At 41.8% G+C, this 12,679-nt stretch overlaps 1 protein-coding gene across 1 annotated transcript in view; it reads right to left on the reverse strand.

Moving 5' to 3' along the window:
- Positions 1-12,679, reverse strand: part of bicc1a (BicC family RNA binding protein 1a) — a 59,061-nt gene that overhangs the window by 15,755 nt on the left and 30,627 nt on the right. Inside the window, exons 4-8 of the mRNA XM_083922748.1 lie at positions 11,387-11,466; positions 10,180-10,338; positions 8,655-8,708; positions 3,801-3,983; positions 1,092-1,343 (exon numbers count right to left, since the gene is read on the reverse strand). Coding sequence (XP_083778874.1) covers positions 1,092-1,343; positions 3,801-3,983; positions 8,655-8,708; positions 10,180-10,338; positions 11,387-11,466 — 728 coding nt within the window. The remainder of the gene's footprint in view (positions 1-1,091; positions 1,344-3,800; positions 3,984-8,654; positions 8,709-10,179; positions 10,339-11,386; positions 11,467-12,679) is intronic.

A 12,679-nucleotide genomic window follows, 5' to 3' on the forward strand; every position in this document is an offset into this window, starting at 1 on the left:
AGTCTGGCTGAAAGAGGCCAAATCACACAGTACACAACTGAGAGCGAAACTCCTTTCTCCCTTCTGTGCGTCCACTCTTCTACTTTCAGAGTTACTCCCCTTCTCTTTATCTCTTCTCCTCCTCCTCCTCCTCTTCCATCCCCTGCTTTCTATGCTTCTCCTCTCCCCCTCTAACTCTCATAAATCAATCGTTTTTTACAGCCTCACTCACACAGACAGTGAGAGGCTCCCTCCTGTGTGTCCAGACCAAGAGAAAGTCATGTTTAGCCACTGTAACAACTTTGGCATTTGCTAAATGTCTTTGGGGCCAAATGGGAGACCGCAGACAAAGAAGGCGGCTCTGGCAGAATTATTGCCCCACATTATGGATCTCCAAACAGAAAGCCAAAACTGTTTATGGCTGAGATGTCTTATACGCACCAGCTCAGCACTAGCTTTTAGCCAATGGTAATTAAACAGCCATTACTTTTACACATTTTTGCAAGAGTAATTCAGATAAGGGTAGCCTCATCGGTTACAGGCACCCAGACAAGAATGACCACGGAGCATTTTTAACAGACAGGAGTTTAAATTTGAGGCGCTTCCTCTTACCAAATGGTAATGTGTCGACCTCTGAATTACAGACTGGGATGGGAAAATCTACTATATATGGAAGCCAAACCGTTACCATTAACACCGAGAAAGATAATCTGATACAGCCACATTAAGAACCAAAGCCAAGCTGACGCAAATGTGTGTCCATCTCACATGCAGGTATGTGGCTTTAAATCACGCAGGCTAGCCTTGAGTCAGCTACAGATTGTTGTATTACTGGACTTTTCTGCAGCAGGAAAAGGGCCAAGTAAATATTTGCCAAGGCTATTCAAAACCCTTCAAGACAATCATGGTTAACTTCTTAAACCTCATCTCAAAACCCAGTCATCATTCACACATACCAAACAATGGCATCCATTATAGCTACCACACAGTGTGTGGAATCTGTATATGTAAAGAATCTACTGCCAATGCCATCCCTTAACCTCAAAATCGAAGCAAAGCTGTTTAATTCTCTTTAACTAGCGGATGTCAAGTAACACACACAAGGTACACACCATGAGGTACTGCCGTGCCAGGCAGACTGATTCAATGGTGCCCTGGATGTAGACTGTGGATTTCTTCTGGGGACTGTTAGGGTCAGGAAAGTGGATCTGGGCTCCCGTTCTCTGGGTGATGTGCTTGATGTTGCTGCCATTGCGGCCCTTCATGAAGAGGTGGTGCTGGGGTGCGATATCCAGGTGGGTGGTGACTGAGATGGTACTTGCCAGACTACCAGCCAGGTGTTCCAACAGCAGAGCTGTACCCCTCTAGGGAAACAAGGATGACAAGGTAATCTAACTTGTTATATGACAAATAATATGAATATATAAAGAAAGATACACTTATAAAAGCTAATGTTACAAAGTCTTTAGGATACATTGTCTCAGGACCATGAATGTTGATACAAAATGTCATGACAATCCATCCAATAGTTATTGAGATATTTCAGTTCGTGGACCGCCTGGCATTGCCTTCCACTGAGCCACACCACTAGCATGGCTAAAGATTATCAGATATCATCAGATTTGTTGGTTATGTTTAACAAACAGCCCAAAACTCAAACATGCTCAATTGATTATCATATAAATGAGAGAAAAGTTGCAAGTCCTCACATTTGTGAGGCTGGGACAAGCAAATGTTTGGCATCTGTGCTTTATAAATAATTCAAAGCATTAATTTATTGTTAAAATTGTTGTAGTTAAATCTTTTGTCAATCTTCCAGTTGGCTGTAATGTCTTTTTTTTATTTAGTAGTGAGTGAATTCTACAATAGACAACAAGACACAGAATAAAATGAACTATATACTGGCTTCTCACAATAATATTAAACAGTACAGATATGCTTAAAGATGTTGCAAAAAAGCTGGAACAGTTTAATTTAGAGCAATAGCCAGACATTTAACAAGGAGGGCAGTGGAGCCATGTTGCCCATTTCCCACAGAAAACCCCAGTATTTTCTATATAACCAGTGGAAGCTATGGTTTTTTCCACTGTATCTGCTGTGCTGGCTTGTTGAACAGTCCCATTCCTTGCTGTCTCTGCAAGCCATCACTTGGCCCAGTAAAGTAAGTCATTTCCAGGGTGCCAGGGGAATCCGCACATTGCGGCCAGCATAACAACAATCCACAGCGGTTTTGGCAATCCTCAAAGGTGCTCCAAGGGTCTCACACCATCATACAACATAGCACACATAGTCCTCTAGCTTCCATCTGGCATGCATCCTAATCCCAACTGAACACACACACGCACACACACACACGCACGCACGCACGCACACACGCACACACGCTTCTGCATACATTCATGTGCATATTCTAACCACATGCAGAACACAAATGTGCACAGATGCACACTAGCATGCAAATCTAAATAAAAGTGCACAAGCATACATGAACAAATAAATGCAGGGATGCATATATGCCAAATGCATTCACTGGCAAACAGAACTGAGCTCCATATTGCTAACAGAAGCTCTGTAGTGGAAAAGTGAGTTGGCAGGTATGACTTGGCACTACATGATGAAAAGACTCCTTGGCAGGCTTTGAATAGCCACAACTCCGATGCCAGTTGAGGAAGTGTATCTGTGTGTATATATATATATATATGTATATATATATATAAAATATACATCATAAACAAGCTGCAGGGGAAACAGTTAGAAACTAAAATAAAAACCATGAACTCAGGAGAGTCTTCTGGACTTGCTGCTACAGTAGCGGGGAGGTGTCTCCCTCCCACTGGAGAGCTGAACAAGCAGCTGTCCGGTTCAAGCGACCAAACATCTCTCAGCACTCTCTTGCCCCTGTGGTGCTGAAAGTAATGAGGTACTTATAACTAGAAAAGTGAGGAACGTTGACAGTGTTGGTGGGCCTCGACATGGTGCACCTCTGGCAACCTTTTCTTGGTCTGTGGCTCGCCATGAAACCAGGAGGAGAAGAATGAGGCTATTATCTCAAATATTGTTACACTGAAATGACTGACAAGAGTGCAGGGTCAGGGTTCGGTTAGTTCTTCATTTCAGTTCTTCTATTATTGTAACAGGAAATAGATGAACATAGTTTTCTCTATAATGGAAATTAGAGCATCAATACTGAAATTGATTGGTCATGTTGGTCAATTAGTGTTGAAGCTGTGGGCTTATTAGTGAAAATAAGAAACTATATTTATATTAATAATAAATAAATTATGTCAAATAGATATTAATTTTTAATTTACTTATATGGTCAGCTAACGACTGATACTGAACATACAGTACTATTAAGCCATTTCGTTTATTATTATATATTTCTAGAATTAGTTGACAATGTAACAAATTGTTTGCACGAGATGACGGACCTCCGATACTCCGTTGAGCTGGGATTACAGCCACAGAGGGAAGCAAAACACCATTCATCCATAACTGCCTACATGGCCATGACACAGAACTGGATTAAAATGGGTAAAGCATCCCTTTTTAAAATGTTCTTAAATAAAGTTCTTTGCAGCCTTATGTGTGCAAAATCCTCAAAAAGTTTACTAAAAAAGAGGGCATATCTGTAATTGGTAAATAATTATCGGTATCAGTATCATTATCAGTCTCAAAAATCCCATATAAACCAGGGTGTATTTATTTTTAATGTTTGTAAACTGAATGTGTTTGGGTTTTGGCCACTAATAATCCTATTCACTCAACTATCCAACACCTTCATCAAACATTCACTTCAAAAATGACGTGACCGTCCTCACCTTGACAGCGTTAGCGTTATTTTGTGAGCCGCGAACCACACCTGTGGCCCTGTAGAGGCGAGTCGGGGGCTTGAAGGAGACCGTGAGGTTGTAGGTCTGCGAGATGTGCTGCACGGTCGGGGAGCTGGGGTCAGATTGCATGATGGAGGGAAGCTCGAAAGACAGCACGAGAGGGAGCAGCTCCTGCGATATGAAGGGACAGAAGGAGAGAGGAGGAAAAAGAGAGTGAAATGACAGCGAGAAAACCACCATGCTGAAATTCTGCAGTTATATATAAAACATGTGTCAGATTTCTTAAACTGTAGGGTGGCCTGTATAACATTGTAGACATTATGACTGAGACCATTTTGACACCAAGTAAAAACACAGTAAAAGGGTGATTTCTTTACGTAGCGTAAACTTATGTGAGTTGACATGCAGACATAACAACAGTTCCTTTAGCAGAAGGTGGCAAAACTTGGTATGTAAATCTGTCAGCTCAAATAAATCCAGAGAAGCTAATCAAAATACAGTGCCTGCAAATGGGGGGACACTGTTTGTTGCGTGAAGTATGCTACAGATTTAAACATTATGGCTACAGTTGTTTCCAATTTCTGCAAAGCATAAGTGGTCTATGGCCTGCTGATTCTCATACATTGATTTAAAGTCAGGAGCAGCAACAGACATCAGCTCTAGTCATTCGTATCACAGAAGTAATTCAAACAAAATAGATGCAGACAGGAAGGGCCTCGCTGCATGCGTACACATACTTATGCATGCATGGGAGAAAAATCACACAGGCACACACCCATTTGCACACAAACTGAAGGAAATGTCTGTACACTCACACTCACACACACACACACACACACACACACACACACACACACACACACACACACACACACACACACACACACACACACACACACACACACACACACACACACACACACACACACACACACACACACACACACACACACACACACACACACACACACACACACACACACACACACACACACACACACACACACACACACACACACTGTTATCCAAACACTGGCTCTTGGGCAGCGCGCCACTATGGTTTTGGCTGCCAGTGAAGGGCAAGCAGCATGAATTGCTCTGACCAAAGAAATGCATCCCTGATCAGTCCCATATGCGCTTGGCCTTACATTTATATCACGTTTCAGTATTCGCTCTCAGAGGGCTTGAGAAATTTAGGTCAGCACTGAGGGAAATGCGAGAGACAAGCAGAGCAGCAGGAGTCAGGCACTGAATGAAGAATAGACTGATTTTTATGGTGCAGCTGACCTCAGCCTTTTTTCAAAAACTCTACCTGGCAGATACGAGTTTCACATGTATTCAATCTGAAAGTGCTGTTACAAAGCCTCTGTTGTCCTGACATAAGGGTGAGAGATGAAGAAAAGTTAAAATATCTTCTAGGTAAAGAAACTGAGCAGACCTTTCATCACCTGACTGTCAGCTCCACCTCTTAAAGCTCCTGGAAATCCCCAGAGAATCCATCACCTCAACAACCGACTTGTTGCAGACTCAAACACGTCTCCACCCAAGACGGCCTCAGAAATACAGTAGACCTTACAAGTCTCATGTAGTATGTCTAAATGTTAAAAGGGACAGTATGTTCACTGCTAATGCACATCAGGGAGATGGCACAACCTCAGCCACTTCTGGTTTCAGGAGAGATGTGGTCTATACAGGCCACCCAGAACCAAACACACAGAAGACTGTATGTTGTTGTGCACTTGCGACCTCAACAGTAGAGGGTCAAGTAACAGGCATTTGTGTGGTGTTTTCTTATCGAGGATACCACCTTCAAAATGTCCCCTTTCATTCCCCCATATTAAAACAGATTTAAAGGAGTAGTTTATTTATTATGAGAACGTTTAAAACATTTTGGTGACAGCTAGGTCCTTTTGACCCGGTTTTGACCTCAGTACATCTGTTCACAGCTGAGAGCAGAATATGTCTCAACATGCGTCTTAAGTGACCTCTTGCTATCTGATTACACATATCCGTTATACATAATTTCTTTTTACATATAGATGGACTACATATTTGAATGAAAAATTATTTTGATATTGTGTGTAAATTTCAGTTTACTCTCACATAAATCATTGTTACAGAAACAAGACATGACTAATGAAAAGGCGCTGCCTACAGTTTTTTTGTGTGGTGAGGTACGTAACTTGTTACAGCAGCATATGGGTGATATGTTCGGATTTTTGGGTACATTGTTTAAACCTGAAAATAAGGATGTCTACTTACAGTGAGTTGTGCAGGAGAGCAGTGAGAAAGACATTTTTAAAAGTGTCTGTGTTCAGCTCTCTGTTCTGCTTAATTTTAGCGTTTATGTTTGCATTCAGCTGTATAGGAGTCGAGTTACTGCTGGGGAAAACCCAACCTTTCCTGATTTTGCTGCTTCAAAGCAACAGCTTTAAAAACAACAACAACAACAACAAAATAATGAGGGACGAGAGTTTGAAGAGTTTATAAGAAATGAATACGTTTATCCAAACTGCTAACAAAAGACACCTACCCTGGAACATAATGGCACTTTGGCTAATCAGGTGATCCCTTCACTTCAGCATGGACCAGGTAGTATGCACTTGATGACCAATTAATGTGAACATATTTTATTTCTGAAGAATTACACTGTATATTATGACTGAATGAGGAAAAGGATGCTTTGTAGTCAGGCGGTTGTCAGTACAGATAAAGTGAACAAAGTGCAACAACAAGATGAAAATCAAATCCCTCCCAAGTGCTACTTTCCCCTGCAGCATTTGAGGAAATTGCCCCCAGGTTAAGCTCATACATAATTAAAGCTATGTGTGGAAGCACTGTCTAGTCGTGATTATTGAGTGTTTTTATTGAGCAGCATAGAGGGTATTTGGGTATCATGGGACGAGGTGAGGATAAAGGTCTGGTTCCATCTGAAGAAGCCAAGTTGACAGAGAGGGAAACCTGTCTTTTGATCCACCCTCGTCGTCCGCTGACTGCGAGTTCTTTAGAGGCCAGAACAATCTTCTGTGGTTCTCTACAGCTTATATTATAAACCTCTTTGTACAACACTGCTATGGTTAGGTTAGATTATACTTTTTTTCACCCATCGAAAAAAAAAGTAGATGATCTAGGTTGCGGTTTGCTGCTTATGAAAACAACCACTAAGCACGGAGAAGTATGGGTACGCGTACATGTGCCAATTCTCTCTCTCACACACTCACACAAACACACACACACCTTGTTAGTTTTGGTCAGTCCATAGTGGAGGAACGTGCTCACTGCAGACAACTGGTGCAGTGTTGAAATATAGCAAAAGTTCAGGGATGAAGCACAAGTATAGAGGTCCTCCGCCCACAGAGCTGAGGCTGGGGGACGGGCTTCCAGTCAGACTGAAACTGAAGATGGAGAAGAAGTAGGAAGGGCAGGAGATGAGTCTGCCAAAGGGGCTGAGGCTTGATCTTGTATTTTATAATTTTTCTAGGGAAGTGGTCGGGGAATAGGTTAGAAATAGTGCTTGTGGTTTAGAGGAAGCACAGTAAACCCGGAGCACTTCCATTGGGATTAGGTAGCAAACTTGAGAATCCCGAGTATGATGTTTTGTTCATTGAGTGATGCACTTGGGGGCAAACATGTTGCCCACAACAGCATTTCATGAGCTAGAGGGACTTGCTAATGAGTGACCCCGGATGAGGTTGATCAATGTAAGAGCAGGAGATGGGCACTCGGAAGCTGCAGTCTAAAATTTGGCAGGTGAGCATGGCCAAAAGTAGGGGGACCAGGAAATGACGAGGGTAGAGTTGTAAACAAAAGCTGCTTCTCAATCTGCATTCTTGTCTGTACTTGTGTTCTCTTGTTGTGTTCCAATTCAACAGTTCGCAGCTCGCCAAGTACAGTCCGAATGCCCAGATGTGACTTGCTCCGCCCAATTTATCGAGGATGCATCGGAGGTGACTTGTGTTTACTTCAGACAGCCAGGTGTCCCAGAATGCATTTCACCCTAACATCAGCGAAGATGGCATAGGAGACAACACACAACCTTGAGTAATAATTTTTGAAATACTACTGTATTTGTGTCATGAAAGAGATTTAAGATTTTTTTAGGCAGATATAGTTGTTTGATCGTTGAATCTGTGGTCAATGTATCAGGATAGAGCCTATTTTAAAATTTGCTTCCACATTTTCGGAGATGTGAGATCCTGGGGTAACCCTTACAACCAAGAGTTGAGATGGTGACATCAATAAGTACGCTGCTGTTCCAAATGTCGAACTTGCCAAGTCTGAACTACTAAGTCCACAAGTCCGAACTTGGGGTACTTGGTATTGAGAAACAGTCATAAACTGCAGGAGCTAGTACGGCGAGCAGGTTAACAACAGCAGTCCACATTGTGTTAATTATGCAGGGGCTTTATCAAACGCTTTTCCTTTAATTGATGACTGTCACACTGCAGCCAAAAGGCATTCCTCCTTCTCTGCTGCTTGCATTATGTCACTGTACATTCATAAAACGGAAGTATAAACAACCCTTACATTCAGGAAGTATTCCTGAATGTAAGGTTAATCCTCACTTTGATCTGATTGAACTGCTCACAAGCTAAACAGGGTTGTACGTGCAAACTGAGGCACAGACAGTTATATATTTGGCAGAAATATGATATGATAATGTTTTGATACTTTTTTTCCAAAGTAAAAACTGATCAAAAAAATGTGTTGCAACTGTTAAAAATTCAAGCTGACTACAGTCACCGTGCTCCATGGAGGTCGAAAACATTCAAACATGCAAACCTGCAGAGAATGCTGGTTTGTATACCCCTTTAAGACGAATGTGGTTGGGTTCCAACTTACCCTGATTTTTACTCGAGCTGCCTCCACCCCTCCTGGCTGCCCTGCGATGGACACCTGTTCACAATAAAAAGCAACATATGTAAATCAGTTAGCCTGTTCAAGCCCAATCCAAGACAAATAATGGCTCGGCTCATTGCATGCAGTTGCACTCTGAAAGGAAAATCTAGAACAAACATAATGAAAAAAGCAAGAGTTTGAAGGCTTCATCTAGACTGAAATCTAATACCTTTTTGTGACATATTTCCTGTTTTTTATTCTTGAACCACTTCATTACAGTTACCATGATTCTCACATTATGGTTAGAAAAATCCTCCACAACAGAAATAACTGTTTTTTCAACTACTGGGTACTCATTACATTTCTCCTGTCTTATTCATTTCCGTCTTTCATAGGCAACTGCTGACCATTGTGTGGCAAAGAAATATCCTGTTTTTCGGAACCATTATTAAAAAGAAGAATGATTATGCAACATAAAGCCGGTCTGTCTGGTTCGACTCTCCATTACTTCCACACAAACAAAACACACACACACTATAAAATAAATGCTGTGAGCAGCAATTATATCTTCCAAAATGAAAACCCTTGTTAAGCCTCATGTTAGCAAACATCTGTCCTGCTGGAGTATGCTAAAACCTTACCCTGAATCCTACCAGCTCCTGTGTTAAGGAAAGGTAAGCAGTCACATTGATTTTCACAGTTGTTTATATTTGCTTATCACAACCACTGCACTTCAGTATGCTCTGTATCTTCAACGCTCTGCTGCAGTCAGTAAGTTTTTGAAGCCATAAAAAGAGACGGCTTAAGGGGTCTTAGGCCTTTAAATGAGTCTCTTGTTGTTTATCAGTCTGTACTTGCATCATCAGAGTAAGACTGGAGGGGGTTGAACAGTCTGTGAGATACAGGGTACTGACAAGTTTAATGTTCTACACACCTTACTATGCAAAATCCATAGTGATAAGGTTGAAATCAGGGAAGGAGACCTTTAAAAATAAATGAACGTGTCAGGTACACTGTGGGGCACCTGGCAAAGATGGAAATCTAATGCCGTGCCTGGCAGCGTGTTCTATTCAAGTCTTCAAACTACACTTTAATGGTAATTACAGCAGGATACGACTGCTCTTCAATGGCAACTCAAGCCAAAACACACCGGCTTTCTTTGGGTTGGCCAATCAAAACAGCCAGCTCGACCAACTCTCCGCAACCTGTTTCGCCCAAGACCCTGTGGCAGTTAATAAATGGGCTGGAGGGCTGCATGCAGGGATCAAAAAACTATTTAGAACAACTTAAGCTACTCCCGAAGAAAGTAAATCATGGAGTAGGCACCATAGTAAACACTCAAGGCAGCAGAACTCAATACACTTACATTCAAAACATCAATCACGCAATGTTAGAGTACAAGAGATTAAAACAAATATTTCATGAGGCAAACTGTTTGATCGGCCGGTAATCAGCTGTCTCCACACCATCTATCTCTCATGCCTCAGTGGGACTGCACAGTCTAAATCTATGTTCTAGGCTCACAAACCTGGTTGCTTTTCTCTGCCTGGTTGTTCCTGTTAGAGTCTGGGAAATGGATGTGGCAACCCGTCTCCTCCATCACCCTCTTGATGTTGTTGCCACCTTTGCCAATAACGTGGGAGTGCTCTGTGTGGGAGACGTCCATCTTCAGAGTTACCCTGTTACTCTAATAAGCAGAGAAGAGAGGGCTGCGGTGGAATGATGATTGATAATGCTTGCAATAGCTCATTGCAGAAGGGTACTAAGAAAAAGGTGCATATTATAATATATGTATTTGAAAGGCACACACAATAACAGGACTGACAAATAATGACCAGATATTAAACTTTATAAAGTAAGTTTTAGTTCACTGGCAAAACAATTGCAGTCCATAGTGTCCCTGAGGCATGATAGTGAATGCAATATCACCACAGACAGCTTATAAACCTCAATAAATAACCGCTATCACTGATTAAATCAAATGTATCGGTTTTTATGGCTATGTGACATTTATCTGTGACATGAGTATGTATTTTAAAAAAAAACAAGCAGGACCAAGACAAATTGCACACTCTGATTATAAATGCTGATTCAATAAAAGGCAATTGCATCATCTGTACCCAAAACATGCAATTTTCCCCATTTTAAACACATTCACATGCTGCAGCCATTTTTAAAAAAAGACAAATAAGCAAGAAAATATGCAGTACATTAAAATAAATGATCAAATAACTGTGTCTGCCAGACTAAAATGGCCTTTTCGTGATAAAGGCATATGAGATGCTATAAACTTAGCCAATCATGTGTTGCTCTTTTGTGTGTGGCTGTTCCAAGTGCAAGGATGACTGCCTGCCCCCAGGGGGTGCTACAGTGCAGTCACTTAGGTACATACTCTCTTGTGTTGCCATGGCAATGAAAACACACACACACACACACACACACACACACACACACACACACACACACACACACACACACACACACACACACACACACACACACACACACACACACACACACACACACACACACACACACACACACACACACACACACACACACACACACACACACACACACACACACACACACACACACACACACACACACACACACACACACACACACACACACACACACACACACACACACACACACACAGCGAGATTAGTGGCAAGTTTGTATCACGCTACACAACAAGTGTAACGTCACTTTGATAAAGATGTTTAACGTACCTTTGTGTCAAGGACGGACATAATTCTGTCTTTGGCTTCCCTTACATTTTCCCTCTTCCCGCACACCTTGATGTGTGGATCTGTAGGGATTACAGTGGGAACAGAAGAGAAAGAGAAACATTAAAAGTGTGAGAGCAAGATAGCAAGTTTAATGTGTGTGACTGTCAGTGTTGATAAGGGGAAGAGATACAATGTGAGAGAGTGGGACAAAAGTTTAATCCATTTAGCCAAACATGACACAGCAGTCTGGATGTGTCAACTAATTAGAGCACGTCAGAGAAAAGCTCTGCAACAGTAATTGCTGCTTTGATATCTGCAGAGTCTCATTTAAGCCGGCATGCAGCTCTGGTGAATTATATTAAGACAATCCATCAGTCAGTAGTGCCTACAGCAACACTGTGAGCTTAAGTAAATTGTTCTGCTGCAATTTAGCCTCAACAGAACAGATCACCTCGTTTTCCTGAACCTCATCCTGTCATCCAGTCACTGCAAAAATACACAATAATTCATTTTTCAGTGTCTATATGAGCTTTATATCAGCTTTCACGCACACAAATCCAATGGCATCTCCACAAGAACTGACAAGATATGACCCTGTAACAGAAACTATCACATCCTAAAATTCTTGTGTAAATACACTCAGAAGATATTGGAAGTAAAGGTCCTAATAGCTTGAGTAAACTGTGCTTCCAGAGACCTCCTTAGCCTCTAAATACTTCAGATTAAATAACCAAACACTGCATACCGAAACCATTCAGAACTAATGCTTGTGTCTGTGCAGCGTTGGGTCAGCATACATCTGGCTCTGCCACATGCCAGGTCCTTGAGAACGCAAATGTAAAACACACATTCAAATGTGCACACGCATGTACTACACACCCATGCACCATTGCCCCTGTGTTAACTGTACTAAGCAGCAGGAAGTCAACTAAGCCCCCTGCCAGGAATACCCTTCCCCATACATACACTTACAGAATCTCAGATTTACAGTATAGGCTTCGGACAGGACTCACTGAAGCGGTTTTATGGTTACAAAATAGTTGGGACCTTGAAGAACCCAACAGATGCATGTTTAGAGGAGCCTGGGAGGCAAAACTCTTAAACAGTGCAGAAATGGGAACACCTAGAAAATGACGGGCAGAAGATTTATTTTGTGATAAAAAGGGAAGTTCCCAATTTACAGAATGTTTTTGATGACGGCTAATTCACAAAAGCCAAACCATTATGCTCTCAATAGGGCTGCAAAATAAAAGGAGAGCATATGAGTTCAGTCAGGGCTGTAAAACATGGGTT

This window comes from Echiichthys vipera, assembly GCF_963691815.1.
Source record: "Echiichthys vipera genome assembly, chromosome: 11".
NCBI lineage: Eukaryota > Metazoa > Chordata > Actinopteri > Perciformes > Trachinidae > Echiichthys > Echiichthys vipera.